Source organism: Pangasianodon hypophthalmus, chromosome 4 (genome assembly GCF_027358585.1).
Source record: "Pangasianodon hypophthalmus isolate fPanHyp1 chromosome 4, fPanHyp1.pri, whole genome shotgun sequence".
Lineage (NCBI taxonomy): Eukaryota > Metazoa > Chordata > Actinopteri > Siluriformes > Pangasiidae > Pangasianodon > Pangasianodon hypophthalmus.
The window spans coordinates 1,471,524-1,495,476 of NC_069713.1; the positions used below are offsets into that span (position 1 = coordinate 1,471,524).

The 23,953-nt window shown below is 40.7% G+C and overlaps 4 protein-coding genes across 4 annotated transcripts in view; all 4 read left to right on the plus strand.

The window, feature by feature from the left end:
- Positions 1 to 9,519: 9,519 nt before the first annotated feature.
- LOC113524125 (5-beta-cholestane-3-alpha,7-alpha-diol 12-alpha-hydroxylase) lies at positions 9,520 to 11,796 on the plus strand. Its single transcript, XM_026910257.3, has one exon. The coding sequence runs from the start codon at positions 9,572 to 9,574 to the stop codon at positions 11,108 to 11,110; it is 1,539 nt and encodes a 512-aa protein (XP_026766058.3). The 5' UTR covers positions 9,520 to 9,571; the 3' UTR covers positions 11,111 to 11,796.
- Positions 11,797 to 12,291: 495 nt separating this feature from the next.
- On the plus strand, positions 12,292 to 14,556 carry LOC117597198 (5-beta-cholestane-3-alpha,7-alpha-diol 12-alpha-hydroxylase-like). Its single transcript, XM_053233571.1, has one exon. It carries the CDS (start codon positions 12,362 to 12,364, stop codon positions 13,898 to 13,900), a length of 1,539 nt encoding a protein of 512 aa, XP_053089546.1. The 5' UTR covers positions 12,292 to 12,361; the 3' UTR covers positions 13,901 to 14,556.
- A 154-nt stretch (positions 14,557 to 14,710) lies between these two features.
- Positions 14,711 to 17,232, plus strand: LOC113524124 (5-beta-cholestane-3-alpha,7-alpha-diol 12-alpha-hydroxylase-like). The gene has a single exon (XM_053233572.1). The coding sequence runs from the start codon at positions 15,119 to 15,121 to the stop codon at positions 16,655 to 16,657; it is 1,539 nt and encodes a 512-aa protein (XP_053089547.1). The 5' UTR covers positions 14,711 to 15,118; the 3' UTR covers positions 16,658 to 17,232.
- Positions 17,233 to 22,728: 5,496 nt separating this feature from the next.
- gjc2 (gap junction protein gamma 2) overlaps positions 22,729 to 23,953 on the plus strand; it is a 28,418-nt gene continuing 27,193 nt past the window's right edge. Inside the window, exon 1 of the mRNA XM_026910226.3 lies at positions 22,729 to 23,016. The gene's annotated coding sequence lies outside the window, so the exon portion shown is untranslated. The remainder of the gene's footprint in view (positions 23,017 to 23,953) is intronic.

Genomic DNA, 23,953 nt, shown 5'->3' on the forward strand with positions numbered 1-23,953 from the left:
TATGTCCCAGGGTGCCCTCATGTCTGTGTTACCTTCTGGCTCTCCCTTTTAGTTATGCTGTCATAGCTAGTCTTGCCAGAGTCCCTGTTTGCACTCTGCATGCAAAGTACACTGTCCTTAACCCTTACAGGACAAAAGCTTCCTTAACAATCTCTCTCTCTCTCTCTCTCTCTCTCTCTCTCTCTCTCTCTTTGTCAAGCTACACATGCTACTCCTGAGATGCCAGTGATCCTGACCCCTTCTGCTCTCTGGGCCTGCCTGACCCATCCTGATGCCCTACTTCTGGTTGGAGTTCCCTTCAGTTTAGATTGCTCACTGCTCCTGCTGGGGGTGGCCCCACATGGATGGCCTGAAGATAATTGGGATTGCTGGAGATCGTGTCATTTGGGGACCTTGGAGATGGCTTAGGACTGCAGCTCATATGGGGAGCTGTACTGTACTGTAATGGCTTGGGACTGCGATTGCTGTGGTGGTTTTGGGGCTGCGGTTGCTGCGAGCAGCTTTGTACTCAGGACTCCATCAGTGAACAGTGGATAGATTTTAACCAACCGGACTTCTTGCAAAAACTGTGATGAATTTATTGGTTGCATAATTGCACTATTTGTCCATGCAGTACACAGTTATAGAAGAGAATGATTTATAATCGCACTATCCTTTGTCACGCAGATGAGGATGAGTTCCCTTTTGAGCCTGGTGCCTGTCAACGTTTCTTCCTCATTTCGTCTCAGGGAGTTTTTCCTCACCACCGTTGCCTCTGGCTTGCTCATTAGAGATAAATTCACATATTTACAATTTATTATGATTTAAATTCATTGGAATGTATTTATTTCTGGAAAGCTGCTTTGTGACAATGTCCATTGTTAAAAGTGTGATACAAATAAAATTGCATTGAATTGAATATCGGCCCCGTATTCTGGCTCTGTTTCACAGAGTACTGTATTCTGTTTGTGACCTGAAATCAAAAAGAGAACAAGTCCCACCTTCAAACTCTCCTTACCAGAAGGAGAGACAGGATATCAGCTGCAAAAAAACTTCTGTGGGAACATGCTGTGTTCAAAAGCAACCATGATGGCAGCAGAGATACAGCCGGTGAGGAAGAGCGTGCCTCTGCAGATTATACAAACAGCAAAGCAACAAATGATGATGAAGAGAGACCTTCATGTAAAACTGAAAGAGAAATTAAAGGTTGAAGACAAGAAAGAGAAAAAGAGAAAACAACTACTGATGCAGCTGAAGAAAGAAGAGAAAATTGTAGCCCAAGAAATGCTGAAACATATAGCCAAATATCCTGCTTTGCATAATGGCAGAAATTTAAAATGGTAGATGATTTTTTTTGCATTGATATGACTCATCATTGTGTCGAAAATCAGATGACACCAGAATCATGAATTTATTCCAAATGGTTCCAGAGTAAATAGCAAAAACACCAGGTGTTTGGTGGCTTGCCTGTCAAATTCATTTGCATGTTACAGAAGAATGCTTTTGAATATCAAAAAGAATTTTCTAATAACTTTTGTGGAGATTAGTTTCAAGTTCATCTGAGCCAAATTTGGTGATGACTGAACAAAAATTGTGGGCTGTGAAAATTTAAATGTTTTTGAAAAAACTCGAAATGGCAGAAAATTCAATATGGCAGAAAATGACATCTTGGGGTTCTTTGAAATTGGCAAGTGCCAAGAATTTCGTTTCTACATCAAATATTTCAAAAGTTCAAAGTAAAAATGGACCTTGAAATTTGACCCAGTGGTGGTGCTAGAGACACTGAGGGGCAGAGCCCAAAATTGGTGAAATAACTATTGACACTATGCCCAACCAGTGTGCCAAATTTCACAGCTATTTACCATACGGTTCTGGGGGCTTCCAGCATAGAATAATAATAAGAATAACACGAACCTAAACAATAGGGTTTCAACACATTCAGTGCCTGAATCCTAATAATAATGATTACTGATTACTACAAAAACACAAATTAATGAACAATAATGAATAAAAAAATTATGAATAACAATGTACAGAGAAATTTTATGTTGAAGTAAAGAGACAAATAAATGTACTTTATGTTAAGCTGTACTGTATTAACTACACATGCTAATGCAATAAATTGCTAGCTGTGTGATCAGAAATACCCTCTCTGACAGGAAGTTGGAGCTGAGTAAGACGAGAACTGTTCGTTATCTGAGGAGGCGGTCAGTTTCCAGTCAGAATTCAAGAGAAAATGGCATGATTTTCTCTTTACTTTCTCTGCACTGGGAGAACTGAGATAATAAATCAGGATGTGTTGGATTTCACAATGCAGCATATTAAAGAGAAAACTGTTTCTCACTGTTTCTGTCTCACTGTTTCTCACTGAGTTTCATAAACCAACTGAACATCACATTTCCTGGCTGATTTCGTGTCGGCCATAAGAGGGCAGTATACTCAAACTAATTCATCACAGTGTGTCACATTCCCCTCGCTTTCTCTTGGCCTTGTGTAGACAATCTGCCCTACAGAGTTAATGTCCTTTCCTTATGCTATAAACCCCTTACAGTTTGTATATCTGATTTCTTTCCTTAAAATTTAGAATATTAATATGAATCCTTTTATAATGTTTAACCCATGACGACAGTGCACATAATTTTGAGTCCCCAGATTCAGTGAGGTCTGTTTGGAGTAAAAAAGTTTACACCACTCTGCTGTTAATTTCTGGATTCTGATTGGTCTGAAGGTGTTCAATATTTTTCTAAAAGCAGATCTGACAGCAGAAAACCTGTGTTGGAAAGAGATATTGTTGTGGCTTCTGATTATTTTCCTGGACTGAGAGATCAGGGGGTATTCCATGAAGTCAGCTAATAAAAGCAGAGCTTATCTGAAAGAGCCTTGCTTGATTTAAAGCAGGGGTGTCCAAGCTTGAACATTAAAATACAAGGACATTAAAATAGATATATTGGGAGAGCCAAGTCAACACCTTGAACTCTTTGTCAAGTTCCTCAAACCATTCCTGAACAGTTTTTACAGTGTGGCAGGGAGCTTTATCCTGCTGAAAGAGGCCACTGCCATTAGGGAATACCGTTGCCATGAAGGGGTGTAACCTGGTCTGCAACAATGTTTAGGTACGTGGTACGTGTCAAAATAGCCTCCACATGAGTGCCAGGACCCGAGGTTTCCCAGCAGAACATTGCCCAGAGCATCACACTGCCTCTGCCGGCTTGCCTTCTTCCCATAGTGCATCCTGGTGCCATCTCTTCCCCAGTTAAGTGACACACACACACACACACACAGCCTTCCACATGATGTAAAAGAAAATGTGATTCATCAGACCAGGCCACCTTCTTCCATTGCCAGGTCCAGTTCTGATGTTCACGTGCCCATTGTAGGAGCTTTCGGTGGTGGACAGGGTCAGCATGGGCTCTCTGACCGCTCTGCAGCTACACAGCTCCATACGCAGCAAGCTGCGGTGCACTGTGTGTTCTGACACCTTTCTATCATAGCAATCATTTTCATCAGTGTCTCTGAACTCTGCAGGCAGTTCCTTTGACCTCATTTTCAGCTATTAGACCATGTATAGACAGGTGTATGCCTTTCTAAATCATTTCCAATCCATTCAAATAGCCACAGGTGGACTCCAATCAACATCTCAAAGAAACATCTCAAAGATGATCCAGAGAAATGGGATGCACCTGAACTAAATTTCAAGTGTCAAAGCAAAGGGTCTGAATACTTATGTCAATTTCAGTTTTTTCTTTTTAATAAATTTGCAAAGTTATCACAAATCTGGTTTTTGCTTTGTCATTATGGAGTATGGAGTGTAGCCTGATGTAAAAAAAAAATAAATAAAGCATTTTAGTATAAGGCTGCAACATAACAAAATGTGAAAACAGTGAAGGTGCTTCAACCTTACTAAGTTTTCCCACACCACCCCATTGCTACACTCCCTTGACTGGCTTCCTGTAGCTGCCCACATCAGATTTAAAACACTGATGCCTGCCTAAAGTCAAAAACGGACCAGCACCCACTTACCTCAAAGCACTTATCACACCTCGCACGGCACCACGCTCCCTCAGATCCTCTAGCACTGCTTGATTGCCCACCATCTGTCAGGGTACAAGGAAGGCATGCATCGAGACTCTTCTCTGTTCTGGCACCAAGGTGGTGGAATGAACTTCCCCTAGAGGTCTGAACAGCTGAGTCACTTGCAGCCTACAAATGATGTCTAAAGACTTACCTCATCCTAAAGTACTTAAGTTAGCACTATATAATCAGAAAGCTTACTTCTAGCTGCATGTGGTCCTAGTACAAGTACTTCTGTCTTGTCAGAATTAAGTAAGAGAAAGTTAATAAACATCCAGTTTCTAATGTCTTTTACACATTCCTCAACTTTATTAAGCTGGTGTCTGTCATCTGGCTTTGATGAAACATACAACTGTGTGTCATCAGCGTAACAGTGGAAGCTAATACCATGTTTACAAATAATTTTGAGGTAGCATATATAAAGAAAAGAGCAATGGGCCTAAAACAGAACGTTGCAGAACACCAAACTTTACCTTAGTATGCATAGAGAAGTCACCATTTACATCTACAAACTGATAACGATCAGTCAAACAAGACCTGAGCCAGGAAAGGGCCGTTCCCTTAATGCCTACTACATTTTCTAGTCTATCGAGGAGAACAGCATGATCAATGGTATCAAAAGCTGCACTAAGGTCAAGCAACACAAGCAAGGAGACACAACCCTGATCAGAGGCCAGTAGCAGGTCATTTACCACTTTAACCAGTGCTGTCTCTGTGCTATGATGAGGCCTAAATCCTGACTGATACATTTCATGAATGTTATTCCTATGTAGGTATGTGCTACAACCTTTTCTAGGATCTTGGAGATAAAGGGGAGGTTTGATATTGGTCTATAGTTAGACTGCTGACAGGGCTCAAGGTCAGGTTTTTTTAATCAGGGGTTTGATAACTGCTAGTTTAAAAGATTTAGGTACACAGCCAGTGCTAAGGGAAGAATTGATTATTTTAGAAGAGGTTCGATTGCTTCGGGATATTTTGTCTTATTTGTCTCTCCTGCATTCCTCCATCTTAGTTTTCATGTGTGTGTGTGTGTGCGTGTGTGTGTGCGCGACATTCTGATTTGTTAGTTTTAAATATAGGATAAAAAACAGATGTTTGACTCCTTCTTCTTATGTTACTTCACTAGAACGACTAGAAGTAGTTCACTAATTAGAGGTTAGTGGAACTTACTGTAACATTAAACAAGTTTTACTCCCTTTATTGACTATGTTAAATTCTGTCATCATCATATGAGTCATGATTCCCCCCCAGCTCCTCTGGGATAGAGCCAGTTCAAATTGTCTGTTAATTTTTCTAAATAAGTAGCTTAAACCAGTTGGATGTGTATGAAAATTAAAACCCTGAGGTTTAATGTGTAACAAGAGCAAACAGAGGGCTTACAGACACTCTTAATTTAAAGATAATGCCATCTATAAAATGAAAAGTTCATCGGAGTATCTCTACCTACCATGGACACCTCATACAACAACCGCTGCATCTGCAAAGCCACCAGTATTGTGGATGACCCCCTCACCCATCCCATGGACTCTTCACCCTCCTGCCATCTGGCAGGAGCATTCATGTCACCACCAGCAGATTCCACAACAGTTTCTTCCCTGAGGCAGTCAGATATCTCTACACCCTGCTGCTTCCCAACACTCACTGGGCTAGTCAAACACCTAACCCAGTCTGACCCAGAAACATTGCACACCAAAGCTGCATCAGACACCTTTATTATGGAACTCGTTTTTGCTGCCAATACTGCTGCTATACTTATTCCTGCTACACTGCAAAATAATTTACAGTTTACAGCCCATGTTCTGTGTATTTATTGTCCTGTGTATTTATTGTTCTGCCCTGTGTATTTGTTGTCTTGCACTCATTTCACAGTATTGTGTATTTGCACTTTATGTAGTCTTGTGTACTGTTCTGTGTTGCACCATGGTCCTGGAGAAACGACATTTCATTCTGATGTATACTAGCTATGTGGAGGAACAGCAATAAAAACTACTTGACTTGACTTGAAACACTATAAAGTACTATTATCTGAATTGTAATTCCGAATCCAGGGCAGAGACTGTACTATTTTCATTCAGACAGACAGGTACAGAACAAAGAGACTGAGAATGAAAAAAATGAAAATTAAATAACATAGAATTTGCAAGATGACTAGGCCATTTAAAAAAAAAAAAGCTGAAATAATTACTACAAATTTTATCACGACCATCAAGAAGGCATAATTCTTCTGAAAGCACTGATTGAGGAAGATCATCCTCTCTCCTCTCCTCCTGAGTGAGTCATTAGGTATCATTACTTCATCATTTCTACTTCCTGTGTACTAGAAACGTTCTGTGTGACAGATATGTCTCTGTGTCAATGAGGGCAGAGCTTAAGTTAATTTATATCAAACAATTCAAAATGTGCTCCATCTAATATTAGCTAACATGCTAACAAACCTGGCTAGATAGCTACTGCTAAGACAGGTAACACCCGCTATGCCAATTAGTTAGCTGGCTAATGTTACCTGTCTTTGCAATACCTGACACCCTGGACCCATTACAGTTCACATACCATCCCAATCACTCTACCGAGTATGCCGTCAAATACCTCCTACATGCAGCCCTGAGCCATCTGGACACCAGGAAGGGAAATTATTTTAAAATGCTGTATGTTGACTACAGTTCAGCATTTAACACTATAATCCCCTCCAAACTCACCACCAAGTTGGAGGACCTCGGACTTAGCCCGACCCTGTGTCAGGGGATCTCCAACTTCCTGACAGACAGACCTCAGATATGTCTCACAGATATGTCTCACCCTCCCTTGTCCTCAGCACTGGAGCCCCCCAGGGCTGTGTCCTGAGCCTCCTGCTGTACTCATGGTACATTTATGACTGTGTGGCCACATCCAACTCTACCACCATTGTCAAGTTTGCTGACGACACTATTATGGTGGGACTGATCTCTGATAATGACAAGAAGTCCTACCTGGAAGTGATTAAAAGCCTGGAGAACTGGTACCAGGAGAACATCCTCGTAAATCTTCGTCAGCAAAACAAAGGATTTGATAGTGGACTTTAGCACGAAGCAAGAGAGGAGCTATAACCCCCTTAAGATCAAAGAGGCCCCAGTGGAGAGAGTGGACAGTTTCCGATACCTTGGTGTTCACATCACGCAGGACCTGTCATCGTCTTTTCACCTGGCCTGGTGAAGAAGGCCTATCAGTATCTATACCACCTTAGATGCTTAAAGCACTTTAAACTGCCCCCTAAGGTGCATTATACCAGCTCCATCGAAAACATCCTCACTGGAAGCATCACAGCCTGGTTTGGGAACAGCACCAAGCAGGATAGGCGGGCTCTCCAGAGGGTGGTGTGATCAGCTGAGCGCACCATCTGCACTGAGCTCCCTGACCTGCAGTCTATCTACAGCAAGCAGTGCTGGACCAAGGCCAGGAAGATATTGAAGGACCTCAGCCATCTGAACAATGGACTCTCTGTTGCGTTCAGGGAAGCACTTCCGCTCCCTGAAGGCCAACACAGAGAGAAGTAGGTGGAGCTTATTCCCAAAGGCCAACACCAAGGACTAGACCTTGGACTCACTCTCACAACACCCACACCACCTACATTCTTGTTAATATACCCATATTACCCCATATTTATATATATTTATTATATGTGTTGGCAAATTCACTATAACTACCTCAGGCTGATGTTGGACAGTATTATATTGCACAAACAACTGCACATACCTGCACTTTATTCCAAATATAGTCATATTGTTGCTGCCACCTATCTTTATATCCTGTATATTATATTTTTATATTTTTCCTTTCCTACCTGTATACAAGTAAATTCTGGTTTATGTAAATTTTATTTTTTGTCACGAACAGTCAAAAAAAAAGCATTTCACTGCACATCGTACTGAGTACGGTTGTGTGTGTGGTTGCATAACTATTACATTTTGTAATTTAAACTAGTATTTAATGCTATTTTTGCTAAACACTACAGCAACAGCATAAGCTTAAAACAAAATGACAATATTCAATTTCTTGGATATAGATTTTTAAATCCTTAATGAGCAATCCAGAGGTCACGATGGTGAGGAAAAACTACCTGAGACGCTACGAGGAAGAGTCCTGGAGGGGAACCAGACTCAAAAGTCTAAAGGGAACCCATCTTCATCTTGGTGACACCAGATAGTAAGATTATAAATCATTTCTGTTCCACAATTGTATGCCATATAGCCGTGGTTCTCAGAGTGGGGTCTCTGAAGCATACCCTGGGGGTCTTAAGTCAGTAAGTCAAAAACAAGTTGTGTATAAATACTGTCGCTTGGTCACTTGGTGTTCTGAGCATAGAGATGGTAAGAGCTTTCATAATGGCTTCCCCTCCATCTTTATCATTATGATCAGATCATCCTTGAACTGCACATGGAGGTCACATGGAAACAAACAATAAAACAAATGAGGCAGGTGAATTTCACTGATAATCTGAACACGCTAGAGTTCCACTGGAAACTCCCATAACCAGTCCCACTTTTAGTGACTACTTCTGCATTGCATAAATATCTCATAGTGAATATATAACAGTGCTGAATGTGTATTACATCTATTACTAATTTCTAATCTCTGTTGTGTGTCTCTGCAATCGGTCAACGTTACTATGATCAGCTGAATCAGCTGAATTCCTGCAATCATCTAACATTACTTCGAACATTGTGCGATCAGTCGACATTACCGCAATTAGATAACGTTACTGTGATCAGCTGTCATTACTGAAACTGAGACAGCTATGAGTTCTGCACACATCTCCAAATCCGTGTGAGTGAAAAACAGTGTGTGGCTTTTAATGGAGCTCTGATTGCAAAAGTCAAGACATTCATCAGCAGTAAAAAAATGTTCAGATTGTACCAAAACACTCAAAGTGTCACTTCCATTAACAATTCCCTGAGGAAATGGATTGTTAAAGCTTTTTGTTTCCAGTTGTGCTTATTTCCTCCGGACATGAATAAAAGAGGAAGTGCTCAAGTTATGGATATATAAATATATAACATGCTTTCATGTAAACCATCTGCCCACTGGTGCTATTTTATTCTTTGTGAAAGTGTAATTATGCTGCATTCACGATGGAACTCAGAAATAAAATGTGTAAGCTGTCTATACAAACAGGAATTAAAGAATTGTTTGGTTACTGCTTAATTTATTTTTAAAGTGGGTGTGAAAGTCACTGTTAATAGTTAAAATCAGTCTGTTAATTCTTGTTATATCTGGTTTATATAATTAGTTATATCTGATTTGTTTTCTTATAGTAATTATTTGTTTGTATATTTATTTTAATTTTTAATGTTTTTTATTTCCCATTATGCCTTATGTGCAGCACTTTGCTAAACACTCGTGTTGTTTTAAATGTTGTTTCAAAAACAAGACAAACCGGCAGATCTGGTCTTGATATGATCGAGGGATACAAAGTGCAGAGAAGAGAGGGAGTCTGATTTCAGATACACACTACAGAGAGAGAGAGAGAGAAGAGAAAATAAACAACATGAGCTTTCTACTGCAAATTCTTATCGCTCTGTTTCTCTCTCTGCTTGGGGGACTTTACGTCCTTGGAGCCTTCCGCCGTCGAAGGTCTGGAGAACCTCCTCTGGATAAAGGTCCTCTTCCATGGCTGGGACATGTCCTGGAGTTCAGGAGGGACACGGCGAAGTTTCTAGAGAGGATGAGAAAGAAGCATGGGGATATTTTCACTGTGCAGCTGGGAGGGTTTTACTTCACTTTCCTCACGGACCCACTGTCCTTCGGCTCGGTGGTTAAAGAGGCCCGGGCCAAACTGGACTTTAATGAGTTCGCTAAGCACCTGGTCCAGCGTGTTTTTGGCTACGATCCCTTAGAAGATGACCACAAGCTCATTCAGGCATCCAGCAACAAGCATCTGATGGGTGATGGCCTGGTGGTGATAACACAAGCCATGATGAACAACCTGCAGAACCTCATGCTGCACATTATCAAGTCTGGAAATGATGATGAAAGGCTGTGGCAGGAGGATGGGCTCTTCGCTTACTGCTATAACATCGTGTTTCGCGCCGGATATCTGGCGCTTTTTGGAAATGAAGTAGCCAAGACTTCAGGAAGCGTGGACAAAGCAAAGGAGCTCGACCGAAAGGTGTCAGATGAGCTCTTTTATGAGTTCCGTAAATATGATCAACTTTTCCCAAAGCTGGCTTATGGAGTTCTAGGACCATCTGAGAAAATGGAAGCAGAGAGGCTAAAGAGACTTTTCTGGAACGTCCTCTCTGTGAAGAAGGTGAACACCAAAGAGAACATTAGCGGCTGGGTGTCTGAATCACAGCAGATGCGTGCCGAGCGTGGAATGCATGAGTCCATGCAGGACAGACAAATGTTCCTGCTCCTGTGGGTGTCCCAGGGTAACACAGGTCCCGCTTCATTCTGGCTTCTCCTCTTCCTCATGAAGCACCCGGAGGCCATGAAGGCGGTGAAGAGCGAGGTCGATGAGGTTCTGCGTGAAACCGGACAGGAGGTGAAGCGTGGTGGCCCGCTGATTAACCTGACTCGAGACATGCTGCTCAAAACCCCGGTTCTGGACAGCGCCGTGGATGAGAGTCTGCGAATGACGGCTGCTCCCGTGCTCACACGAGCCGTTCTGGAGGACATGAGCCTGAAAATGGACAATGGGCGCGAATACAAGATCCGCAAAGGTGACCGTGTGGCCATGTTCCCCTACACTGCTGTCCAGATGGACCCGGAGGTGCACCCTGATCCACACACCTTCAAGTACAACCGCTTCCTCACAGCTGATGGTGGAAAAAAGACCGAATTCTACAAAGGAGGAAAGAAAGTGAAGTACTACAACATGCCGTGGGGTGCCGGGGTCAGCATGTGTCCTGGGAGGTTCTTCGCCGTCAACGAGCTCAAGCAGTTCGTCTTCCTCATGCTCACATATTTTGACTTTGAGTTAAAGAACCCAGATGAAGAGATCCCAGACATCGATGTGAGGCGGTGGGGATTCGGGACCATGCAGCCAACGCGCGACATCCCATTCAGATACAGGCTCAGGTTTTAGACAACACAAATGTTTATATTACTAACTTTTTACACTTCGCCTGCATGCTAGGTCAGTGCTTATTATTATTATTATTATTATTATTATTATTATTATTATTATTATTATTATTAGCAGCTCTGGTAATCATTTGTAGAACATCTTCTGCATCCAACTTCTTTAATGCAAACAAATTATTATTTCAATAAGAAAAACAACAAAATGTCTTTTTATCATATTCTAAATCATGTTTAATGAAAGTCTCAGCCATAATAATCTTTCCTTATCGGTGATCAAGATGAACTGTAAACATATTTTCCCTAGATTAGACAATTTCCTGCTTCAGTCTGTACTTTACGATAAATGCTATAAGATTTGAGTTTTATTTTGATCTGTTCTGTGGAAAGAACTTTAAGATTTGGGATGAATAAAGATCACAATATTATTATTGCTCTAGATTTTTATTATAAATATGACTGTACACATACATATAGCAGAATTGACAATAAAGTTGACTTTGACTTTGACTTTGATTGGGAAAAGGTGAAATAGAAATACTGACTTTGCACTAAGCAAGACTGTACACTAACTGTTTACTTATTTATTGCGTAATATGTGTGTGATTACGTAAAACTCACAATTTACACTGTGTGTTCAGAAACTCAGTTCCAGCATCAGATGCTCTCAATAAACATTTTCCCATCCTACAGTGTTTTTTTTTATAATTAGTTATACATTTCTCAGTACTAAGTTCACTTGTCAGAACTCTTCACACAGTTCTCTTTACCAGCACCTCATCTCCACAAATGCACTAAAACTACTGAAACACTTCACACACACCTCAAACTCAACTCATTTTCCCTGAACAACTAACAAAGGTCCTCAACAAGAACATGTTATGATTCACAACACAATGACCTGAAAAACACTGACAAGCAGGTAACAGTACACAATTATCATTTGGACTTTGATTTTACACACAAACCAACATTTTATTACAAAACACGGTATTTCTTTATAGTATAGGAATGAATCAGAAATGCTGCAGTGTACTTCATTGTGCTATATTTTTTTGCAGGATGTAACTGGAAAATATTACAAAATATTTTTTTGTACATCTGGTGTTGAGATCTGAGATGGTGTAATACCATAGCGATACAAAGTGCAGAGAAGGGGTGGAGTCTCAGCTCAAAGAGTTTAAATACATACAAGCTGGAGAAAGTGTTCAGAGTACACACAAGACTGAGAGAGAGAGAAGAGAAAATAAACAACATGAGCTTTCTACTGCAAATTCTTATCGCTCTGTTTCTCTCTCTGCTTGGGGGACTTTACGTCCTTGGAGCCTTCCGCCGTCGAAGGTCTGGAGAACCTCCTCTGGATAAAGGTCCTCTTCCATGGCTGGGACATGTTCTGGAGTTCAGGAGGGACACGGCGAAGTTTCTAGAGAGGATGAGAAAGAAGCATGGGGATATTTTCACTGTGCAGCTGGGAGGGTTTTACTTCACTTTCCTCACGGACCCACTGTCCTTCGGCTCGGTGGTTAAAGAGGCCCGGGCCAAACTGGACTTTAATGAGTTCGCTAAGCACCTGGTCCAGCGTGTTTTTGGCTACGATCCCTTAGAAGATGACCACAAGCTCATTCAGGCATCCAGCAACAAGCATCTGATGGGTGATGGTCTGGTGATGATAACACAAGCCATGATGAACAACCTGCAGAACCTCATGCTGCACAGTATCAAGTCTGGAAATGATGATGAAAGGCTGTGGCAGGAGGATGGGCTCTTCGCTTACTGCTATAACATCGTGTTCCGCGCCGGATATCTGGCGCTTTTTGGAAATGAAGTAGCCAAGACTTCAGGAAGCGTGGACAAAGCAAAGGAGCTCGACCGAAAGGTGTCAGATGAGCTCTTTTATGAGTTCCGTAAATATGATCAACTTTTCCCAAAGCTGGCTTATGGAGTTCTGGGACCATCTGAGAAAATGGAAGCAGAGAGGCTAAAGAGACTTTTCTGGAACGTCCTCTCTGTGATGAAGGTGAACACCAAAGAGAACATTAGCGGCTGGGTGTCTGAATCACAGCAGATGCGTGCCGAGCGTGGAATGCATGAGTCCATGCAGGACAGACACATGTTCCTGCTCCTGTGGGCGTCCCAGGGTAACACAGGTCCCGCTTCATTCTGGCTTCTCCTCTTCCTCATGAAGCACCCGGAGGCCATGAAGGCGGTGAAGAGCGAGGTCGATGAGGTTCTGCGTGAAACCGGACAGGAGGTGAAGCGTGGTGGCCCGCTGATTAACCTGACTCGAGACATGCTGCTCAAAACCCCGGTTCTGGACAGCGCCGTGGATGAGAGTCTGCGAATGACGGCTGCTCCCGTGCTCACACGAGCCGTTCTGGAGGACATGAGCCTGAAAATGGACAATGGGCGCGAATACAAGATCCGCAAAGGTGACCGTGTGGCCCTCTTCCCCTACACTGCTGTCCAGATGGACCCGGAGGTGCACCCTGATCCACACACCTTCAAGTACAACCGCTTCCTCACACCTGATGGTGGAAAAAAGACCGAATTCTACAAAGGAGGAAAGAAAGTGAAGTACTACAACATGCCGTGGGGTGCCGGGGTCAGCATGTGTCCTGGGAGGTTCTTCGCCGTCAACGAGCTCAAGCAGTTCGTCTTCCTCATGCTCACATATTTTGACTTTGAGTTGAAGAACCCAGATGAAGAGATCCCAGACATCGATGTGAGGCGGTGGGGATTCGGGACCATGCAGCCAACACGTGACATCCCATTCAGATACAGGCTCAGGTTTTAGACAACACAAATGTTTATATTACAAACCTTTTACACTTTGCCTGCATGCTAGGTCAGTGCTTATTATTATTATTATTATTATTAGCAGCTCTGGTAATCATTTGTAGAACATCTTCTGCATCCAACTTCTTTAATGCAAACAAATTATTATTTCAATAAGAAAAACAACAAAATGTCTTTTTATCATATTCTAAATCATGTTTAATGAAAGTCTCAGCCATAATAATCTTTCCTTATCGGTGATCAAGATGAACTGTAAACATATTTTCCCTAGAGTAGACAATTTCCTGCTTCAGTCTGTACTTTATGATAAATGCTATAAGATTTGAGTTTTATTTTGATCTGTTCTATGGAAAGAACTTTAAGATTTGGGATGAATAAAGATCACACTATTATTATTGCTCTAGATTTTTATTATAAATATGACTGTACACATACATATAGCAGAATTGACAATAAAGTTGACTTTGACTTTGACTTTGATTGGGAAAAGGTGAAATAGAAATACTGACTTTGCACTAAGCAAGACTGTACACTAACTGTTTACTTATTTATTGCGTAATATGTGTGTGATTACGTAAAACTCACAATTTACACTGTGTGTTCAGAAACTCAGTTCCAGCATCAGATGCTCTCAATAAACATTTTCCCATCCTACAGTGTTTTTTTTTATAATTAGTTATACATTTCTCAGTACTAAGTTCACTTGTCAGAACTCTTCACACAGTTCTCTTTACCAGCACCTCATCTCCACAAATGCACTAAAACTACTGAAACACTTCACACACACCTCAAACTCAACTCATTTTCCCTGAACAACTAACAAAGGTCCTCGCTCAACAAGAACATGTTATGATTCACAACACAATGACCTGAAAAACACTGACAAGCAGGTAACAGTACACAATTATCATTTGGACTTTGATTTTACACACAAACCAACATTTAATTACAAAACACGGTATTTCTTTATAGTATAGGAATGAATCAGAAATGCTGCAGTGTACTTCATTGTGCTATATTTTTTTGCAGGATGTAACTGGAAAATATTACAAAATATTTTTTTGTACATCTGGTGTTGAGATGATCTAATTCCACAGAGATGCAAAGTGCAGAGGAGGGGTGGAGTCTCAGCTCAAAGAGTTTAAATACATACAAGCTGGAGAAAGTGTTCAGAGTACACACATGACTGAGAGAGAGAGAAGAGAAAATAAACAACATGAGCTTTCTACTGCAAATTCTTATCGCTTTGTTTCTCTCTCTGCTTGGGGGACTTTACGTCCTTGGAGCCTTCCGCCGTCGAAGGTCTGGAGAACCTCCTCTGGATAAAGGTCCTCTTCCATGGCTGGGACATGTTCTGGAGTTCAGGAGGGACACGGCGAAGTTTCTAGAGAGGATGAGAAAGAAGCATGGGGATATTTTCACTGTGCAGCTGGGAGGGTTTTACTTCACTTTCCTCACGGACCCACTGTCCTTCGGCTCGGTGGTTAAAGAGGCCCGGGCCAAACTGGACTTTAATGAGTTCGCTAAGCACCTGGTCCAGCGTGTTTTTGGCTACGATCCCTTAGAAGATGACCACAAGCTCATTCAGGCATCCAGCAACAAGCATCTGATGGGTGCTGGCCTGGTGGTGATAACACAAGCCATGATGAACAACCTGCAGAACCTCATGCTGCACAGTATCAAATCTGGAAGTGATGATGAAAGGCTGTGGCAGGAGGATGGGCTCTTCGCTTACTGCTATAACATCGTGTTCCGCGCCGGATATCTGGCGCTTTTTGGAAATGAAGTAGCCAAGACTTCAGGAAGCGTGGACAAAGCAAAGGAGCTCGACCGAAAGGTGTCAGATGAGCTCTTTTATGAGTTCCGTAAATATGATCAACTTTTCCCAAAGCTGGCTTATGGAGTTCTAGGACCATCTGAGAAAATGGAAGCAGAGAGGCTAAAGAGACTTTTCTGGAACGTCCTCTCTGTGAAGAAGGTGAACACCAAGGAGAACATTAGCGGCTGGGTGTCTGAATCACAGCAGATGCGTGCCGAGCGTGGAATGCATGAGTCCATGCAGGACAGACACATGTTCCTGCTCCTGTGGGCGTCCCAGGGTAACACAGGTCCCGCTTCATTCTGGCTTCTCCTCTTCCTCATGAAGCACCCGGAGGCCATGAAGGCGGTGAAGAGCGAGGTCGATGAGGTTCTGCGTGAAACCGGACAGGAGGTGAAGCGTGGTGGCCCGCTGATTAACCTGACTCGAGACATGCTGCTCAAAACCCCGGTTCTGGACAGCGCCGTGGATGAGAGTCTGCGAATGACGGCTGCTCCCGTGCTCACACGAGCCGTTCTGGAGGACATGAGCCTGAAAATGGACAATGGGCGCGAATACAAGATCCGCAAAGGTGACCGTGTGGCCCTCTTCCCCTACACTGCTGTCCAGATGGACCCGGAGGTGCACCCTGATCCACACACCTTCAAGTACAACCGCTTCCTCACACCTGATGGTGGAAAAAAGACCGAATTCTACAAAGGAGGAAAGAAAGTGAAGTACTACAACATGCCGTGGGGTGCCGGGGTCAGCATGTGTCCTGGGAGGTTCTTCGCCGTCAACGAGCTCAAGCAGTTCGTCTTCCTCATGCTCACATATTTTGACTTTGAGTTGAAGAACCCAGATGAAGAGATCCCAGACATCGATGTGAGGCGGTGGGGATTCGGGACCATGCAGCCAACACGTGACATCCCATTCAGATACAGGCTCAGGTTTTAGACAACACAAATGTTTATATTACTAACCTTTTACACTTCGCCTGCATGCTAGGTCAGTGCTTATTATTATTATTATTATTATTAGCAGCTCAGGTAATCATTTGTAGAACATCTTCTGCATCCAACTTCTTTAATGCAAACAAATTATTATTTCAATAAGAAAAACAACAAAATGTCTTTTTATCATATTCTAAATCATGTTTAATGAAAGTCTCAGCCAAATAATCTTTCCTTATCGGTGATCAAGATGAACTGTAAACATTTTCCCTAGATTAGGCAATTTCCTGCTTCAGTCTGTATATAAATGCTATAAGATTTGAGTTTTATTTTGATCTGTTCTATCGAAAGAAGTTTAAGTTTTGGGATGAATAAAGATCACACTATTATTATTGCTCTAGATTTTTATTATAAATATGATTGGGAAAAGGTGAAATACTGACTTTGCACTAAGCAAGATTGTAAACTATCTGTTTACTTATTAATTGCATAATATGTGTGTGATTATGCAAATCTCACACAATTTACAAAGTGTGAAACGGTTCAGAAACTCAGTTCTAGCATCAGATGCTCTGAATAAACATTTTCCCATCCTACAGTGTTTTTTTTACACAATATCCATTTGGCTTTGATTTTATACACAAACCAACATTTTATTACAAAACACAGTATTTCTTTATAGTATAGGAATGAATCAGAAATGCTGCAGTCTACTTCATTGTTTTTAGAGCATAGGACCTATTGGCCATTAGTATTTGAAAGATAGGAGTGAATAAGTCTTAGTAGAGAATTATAAATAAAGTGAGCCATTGAGCCTGTCTGTGCACATATAATGATGGCCATTGAGCTCTAGAGTACAGTTCAGTGGTGTGTAGAGTATTTGCAGTCAGTAATGGACAGTGCTCAACTGATCAATGGTTAAGGCTCTGGGATACTGATCAGAAGGTTGGAGATTTAAGCCCTGGCACTGCCCTTAACCGTCTCTGCTCCAGGGCTCATGGGATCAGGTACCAACTTCCTAAAAAGCTGCTCTTGTGAAAAGAAGAATTTCACTGTATTTTATTAGGGCAGTGATGGCTCAACGGTTAAGACCAAGGGTTCAAGCCGCAGCACTGCCACTGGCTTGAGCAAGGCCGTGACCGTCTCTGTTCCAGGGTTGCCTTATCATGGCTGACTCTGCACTTTGACCCCAGCTTCTTAACAGGCTGGGGTATGTGAAGAAAGCATTTTCTAATCTTAAACAGTTCACACAGTACTACCTCCATCCCTGCCATTTGCACATCACTTGGACTTTACTGCCTCATTGTCTCTTTGCACTTTACACTTAATGCGATTTGCTGTTTTGCACTTCGTCTTAGATGCTAACTGCATTGGCTTTGGCTTTGTAATCAGCTCAATGACAATACAGTTGAATCTAGACTAATCTTATCTAATAAACCATAACACACAGTGATATACACTGTCTAGGATAAACATTGGGCAGAGCTGGCATGTATAGTAGATTACCATAATATCTGAGACACGAAAAAGGTAGAATCAAATCAAATCAACATTTATTTCTATAGCACGTTTAAAATCAACACATGTTGACCAAAGTGCTTCACATTCTCAACATTACCACAAAAAAACAAACACAAATTAAGAACACACCCAATACAGTACACTACTCAGACTCCTCCCCTAAGGGCAGATGTAGGAAATAGAGTAGAGATGCATTTTCAACAATGATTTAAAACATACCAAAAATTTGCAGGAGCTAATATGAGGTGGGAGGCTATTCCAGAGCCGTGGAGCTGCCACAGAGAAGGCACGATCACCTTTAGTCTTTAATCTTGATTTCGAAACATTCAGAATGAGACTCTGAGACGATCTTAGCGGTCTAACTAGTGCAGTGCCATTGCAACAGGCTAGAGATATACTCAGGGGCAAGACCAAGTAACCCTTTAAAAACCATTAGCAAAACCTTATATTGCACTCTAAACTCCACAGGCAGCCAGTGCAGAGAGGCCAGCACCGGAGATATACTAGAGCATTTCCTCGTCCCAGTCAACAGTCTGGCCGCTGCATTTTGCACTAATTGCAGCCGAGCAAGCATATTCTTGGAGAGCCCCAGATATAAAGAATTGCAATAATCTAGTCTGGATGAAATAAAAGCATGAATCATAGTCTCCAAATCTTTAAAATTCAAGAAACTCTTCAATTTGGCAATGCCCCTCAGTTGAAAGAAACTACATTTAACCACAGCATTGATTTGTCTATCAAATTTCAGCTCTGAGTCAAAAATCACCCCAAGGTTCCTGGACTAATATTATACACGGTACTGTGCAGTAGATAGACAGCTTATCACAAAGGTTGTTAATATATAAACAGAACAATATGGGACCTAGAAGAGAAATGGCCTTGACTGAGGAGGTACACCTGGCTATCTGTACGCATTGTGCTCTAGCGCTGAGAGATATTTAGTAAACCAAGCAACAGCCTGATTAAACAACCAAAGCTGAGCAATCTGTTTAAAAGTATACAATGATCAATACAAAGACCAGTGAATTAAGCAGCACTTTAAGCAGCACTATTTCTTACAGTCCAATGCCTCAGTAATGTCATCCACAACTTTGAAAAGCAGAACTTTTCTTTTCTAAAACCAGATTGAAAAACAGATAAAATATCAAGATTCTTTAAAGCTCTGTGTACCTCAGTAACAGAAACTGAAATAACTGATTGTGTGTATTATTATTTCTGAACATAAAATGGGTCTTTTGTTCAACATGACCAAACCATTCAGGATTTAAAGAATCAAATAAAAATCCAGAAGAAATAAAATGCAGAAAAATGGTTTATTAGACAGAATGCAGGAAAATCAGGCAAGTCTGTGTAGTGAAATTTGCTATTGTCCAAAATTTCTTTTGATCTTTAAGATTTTTTTTTCCTAATGCACAATCGCTGATCACCATTCAGAACGCTTTTCTTTGGTCATGGCTTTAAACTCTTCTCTTGGTGATATTTACAGTAATAAAAGTGAGTTATTCCATCTATTTCCAGACTCCTCAATACCACTGTTTCATTTTGTCTGCATTTTTGATATAAATTATAACATTTTGTTAATACGTAAAGAGTTACTTTGTGGTGCTGTGATCAAAGATTACTTCTTTCTATAAGAATATAATGTAATCTATAATTTTCTTTTCTGATCGAACTTGAGCATCCGTTAGCTGCTTTCCCCTGAAAAGAGTTGGCAACGCTGATTATAGCTGGTCAGCTCTATGGGTAGGACATCAACCTGCTTCCATACACTCACTCATCAGTTTGTCTCTATAACCATTATCAGTTTTTGGGCTTTGATCGCTGTCCTGTCTGGTATAGTATGTGTAACTTAGCAATCTGATATCCAGTTTATTTTCATGTCAGGAGTTAAATGTCACCGTTTTTGCATGCAGGCATTTGCGGTTTGAGCTATTCATTTACGGTACTGTGCAAAAGTCTTGGCACTCTATTTTTTTTAGTACAAACTTCGTTGTAGATGTTTATTTTCTGACTTCTACATTATTGATTCAGTACAAAAACATTTTAGATTCCAAACATTAGTTTTCCAGCACAAAATGAAACGTTACAGAAAAATGTTTGTATGTCAGTAAAGAAAGCAGCAGATTCCATAAGAGACACTTTTCAGATAAAAACATAATGAAGGCTGCTGGGTTTCGCTGCAGAAATAAGAAGCGAGTCGACAGTCAAAGTCTCCAGAAGAACTGTGGCTGCTTCTGCAAGATGCTCAGTAACACTTCCAGCTCATTTCCTTATAAAACTGCACACACTGCACCTCAGATACTGCTTTATTTATTTAAAGTGAAGGATCGTCACGTTAAATACTGACTTTGTTTCATTTATTACTGTTTACTGCTCTTTATAGGATTTTTTTAATGTAGAAACATTTAATTTCATTATTTCTGAAGGCAGCTTTGCTCTACAGCATTTCTTTGCACGTGCCTAAGTCTTTTGCATAGTACTGTACCTTTACATTTATGGCCTTTGGCAGACGCCTTTATCCAGAGCGACTTACAGAAGAGCTTTGAAGTCTCTATCAATAAATACGTCCTGATGCTGGTTAACTAGGCCATAGACACTATCAGTTTAAAAAAATTGTTGGAGAGGTAATGCAATAAAGATCACACAGGCAACACAAAGATTTTATTTTATTTTTTAAAAGACTGTAACTGAATGAGAAGTGAATTAAAGAATTTTAGAAATTGTGTTCACTGAATGCCCTGTTGTATTCAAGCAAGGAAAAAAAATTTTTGGTTCAAATAGAGTGAAAATTTTCATAAAAGAGAACTCAGTACTGAAAATATTTCTTGGCTTCTTTGGTATAAAAAGAAAATCATCTCCTTTTGTATAGATGGCAGTGAAGCAGAAAACGAAACACCTTCAGCTAAACTGAACTAATTAAAAAAATTACTTTACATTACAGCAGGTCACCGGAGTGCAGCTGCTCTAAATCAAGCACACACACACACCCTCACACACCCACACACACACACGTCATGAATGCGTTAGTGTGTTTGCGAAATCCCAACACAACACATTGCAGCAACCTTCAAGATAGCGTCAGGACGATGCCCTCTGATCCCTGACCCTGAGTCTCAGATGTTACACTGATACTGCATTACACATATATTTATTCCGTATTGTAAACTCTTCTGGTGTGAGTTGGTGCTGATTTTCACCGAAAGACCCAGTAACCTGTTTAACATTGCATTATGGTGGACAAAATGGGTAAAAATTTAGAAAATAACCCTATTTAACGTCGCATTGCAATCGAGAAAGTGGGTCAAATGAGCAACTCTTTCCAAACATTAGGTTGAAAAACGAGCTAGTTTAGTTTTTGATGGGTTTTTGTGAGAGTGCCTCTGATTTAATGATGATAATTAATAATCACACTAATCACTGGATTCTTCCATACAGCATTTCTGCATTAGTGAACTTTACCCTACACCCTTGAACTCTACATTACATCCTTGAACTCTACATTACATCCTTGAACTCTACCCTACACTGTTAATCCACTGATGTTTTACTGCCTGTAATCATCCTGCAGCTCTATTCTATACTATATATTCGGTATTATCTCTCTCTTTATATAATTGTAGATTTATAGTATATATCCTATATCTTTAAATATCTGTATATTATCTGTATAAACATTGTATATTATCCATGGATAAACTGGGTGCTGTTGTATATACAGTGTACATACAGTATCTCTTAAATATATTTATGACTAATACTTGCATATATTATATAATTTTTATACCTATTAGAGTTTTTTCTATTATAACAGTGTAATTTACCATTCATACTGTCATCTACTCAATAGCTACTGCACATAATCACTGCCCATAGCCTTTATTTATTTATTTACTGCATGTATATTTGCGCTTTGTTAATTTGCACAATGCTACTATTTACATTCTGGTAGATGCTGAACTGCATCTCGTTGCCGAGTATCTGTACTGTGCAATGACAGGAAAGTTGTATTTATCTATCTGTATCTATCAGTAGAACGTGTGTGTGTTCAGGAAGTTAAATTTAAGTTCTGTGGCGCTGAAGTGATTGGGATTTAAATGGGGCAAAGGTAGGACACAGTTTTACCTGTGAACGGAAGTTACACTGGATTAGACTTTGTTCTTCTGCCACGTCCTTCAACCGCACTGACACACACACACCGAAAACCCTCGGAGGAAATAAACGAGCAGCACTCGTGATTTATTAACTCAAAGGGTTTCGAAACATTAAACAGCGTAATTAATCAAAAGACTGTGTGCAGACCTTTCTTAATATCATTTTATATATTTATCTGACATTATTATTATTAGTTTTAATAGTAGTAATATTCATTCTTTATTACATTAAGTATTATTATTATTATTAGTTGTAGTAGTGTTAGTAGTAGTGGTAATTTGTTATTATATTAAGTATTAGCAGTAGTAATAGTAATAGAAATAGTATTGTTTGTTTATTATATAAAGTAATAGTATTAGCAGTATCAGTAGTAGTAGTGTCTGTTACATGACTATATAGCGTATTTGTGTGAATGAGAGGAACAGCAGTGCTGATTGATGCCGTGAAGGGAAACGGCGGCTCAGCAGGAAGAACAATGGTTCTATTGGATGTTCATGTGATGTAACCCACTTGGCCTGTACTTGGTGGTACAGGGTTTGGACAGAAGAACATCTCTTTGTTCTCCTTCATTCTGTCTCGTATGTACAGTGGTGGTGGTCAGGTTCAGGTCTGAGGAGCAGTGCTGGACCGTCTCCTCTGCAGGAGGAGGAATCACCAGGAGGAGCATGGAGCAGAGAAGGTGATGAAGAGGTAGGTGATGGTGTGATGGTGTGGAGTTTGGTTACTTCAGTGGAGGAGGATTGGGAAACAGATGTTATAACCCGTTTACTAGGTGTGGGCGGGGCTTCAGATTTCTTTTACCTGAAGTGGGCATGGTCTAAACCTGGCTCTGACAGTTCCTCAACCTCAGCTTCATCACTCCAGTTCAGAATCGGTCAGTTAATGTCCAGCTGTTGCAGTGTGCAGTTATTCAGCAGTTTTATGCACTAAGGATGAAACTGCAGTACCGCCTGTAGTGTGAACCATTCACATTTTTCTTGACAATACACCTCTTGCACTTCCTCATAGTTGCCTTCGAGTCAACAGGAAAAATTAACATATTGCAACATGTACATAATGTACGTTCCAAAACGTACACAGACTGTTGGAATGGAATGGTGCATCACACCTCGATTAGATATTCTTCTCTGTCTCCTGGCTATTTGCTACCTAAAAATCATTCCAAACATGTCCTCTTTTGTATATCTTTTGTATAATGTTTGTAAAGCAGTAGAAAACAAATCACCTGGGTTGAGCTTCAGCTAAAATGGAAATAAGCTGAAGTTGGATCTTTTTTTTTTGTAATTAGGAATATATTTCTAAAATGGTTTTACTGAAGAAATGGTGCAAATGATTACGTAGTACAGTACGGCTCTACTGCAGAGACACAGCACTGTTTTGTCTGGACTTTCCTAAACACACAGCTTGTTCTGGTTGAAAATTGACCCCGTGGTCATCTTTACTGTGAAGAGTGAACTATTAGGACATGCAGAGGGTCACTGAACTCTTCCAGCGTATAGTGGGCTTTATGGATCTTGCCAAGGACAAATGATAACGTCAGGGCGTTCTGAGGATTGTAAAGTGCTAATAATGCAACATGGCTGATTCAGATAATAAACTGCTTGATTAAATGTTTAAAATGAGGACG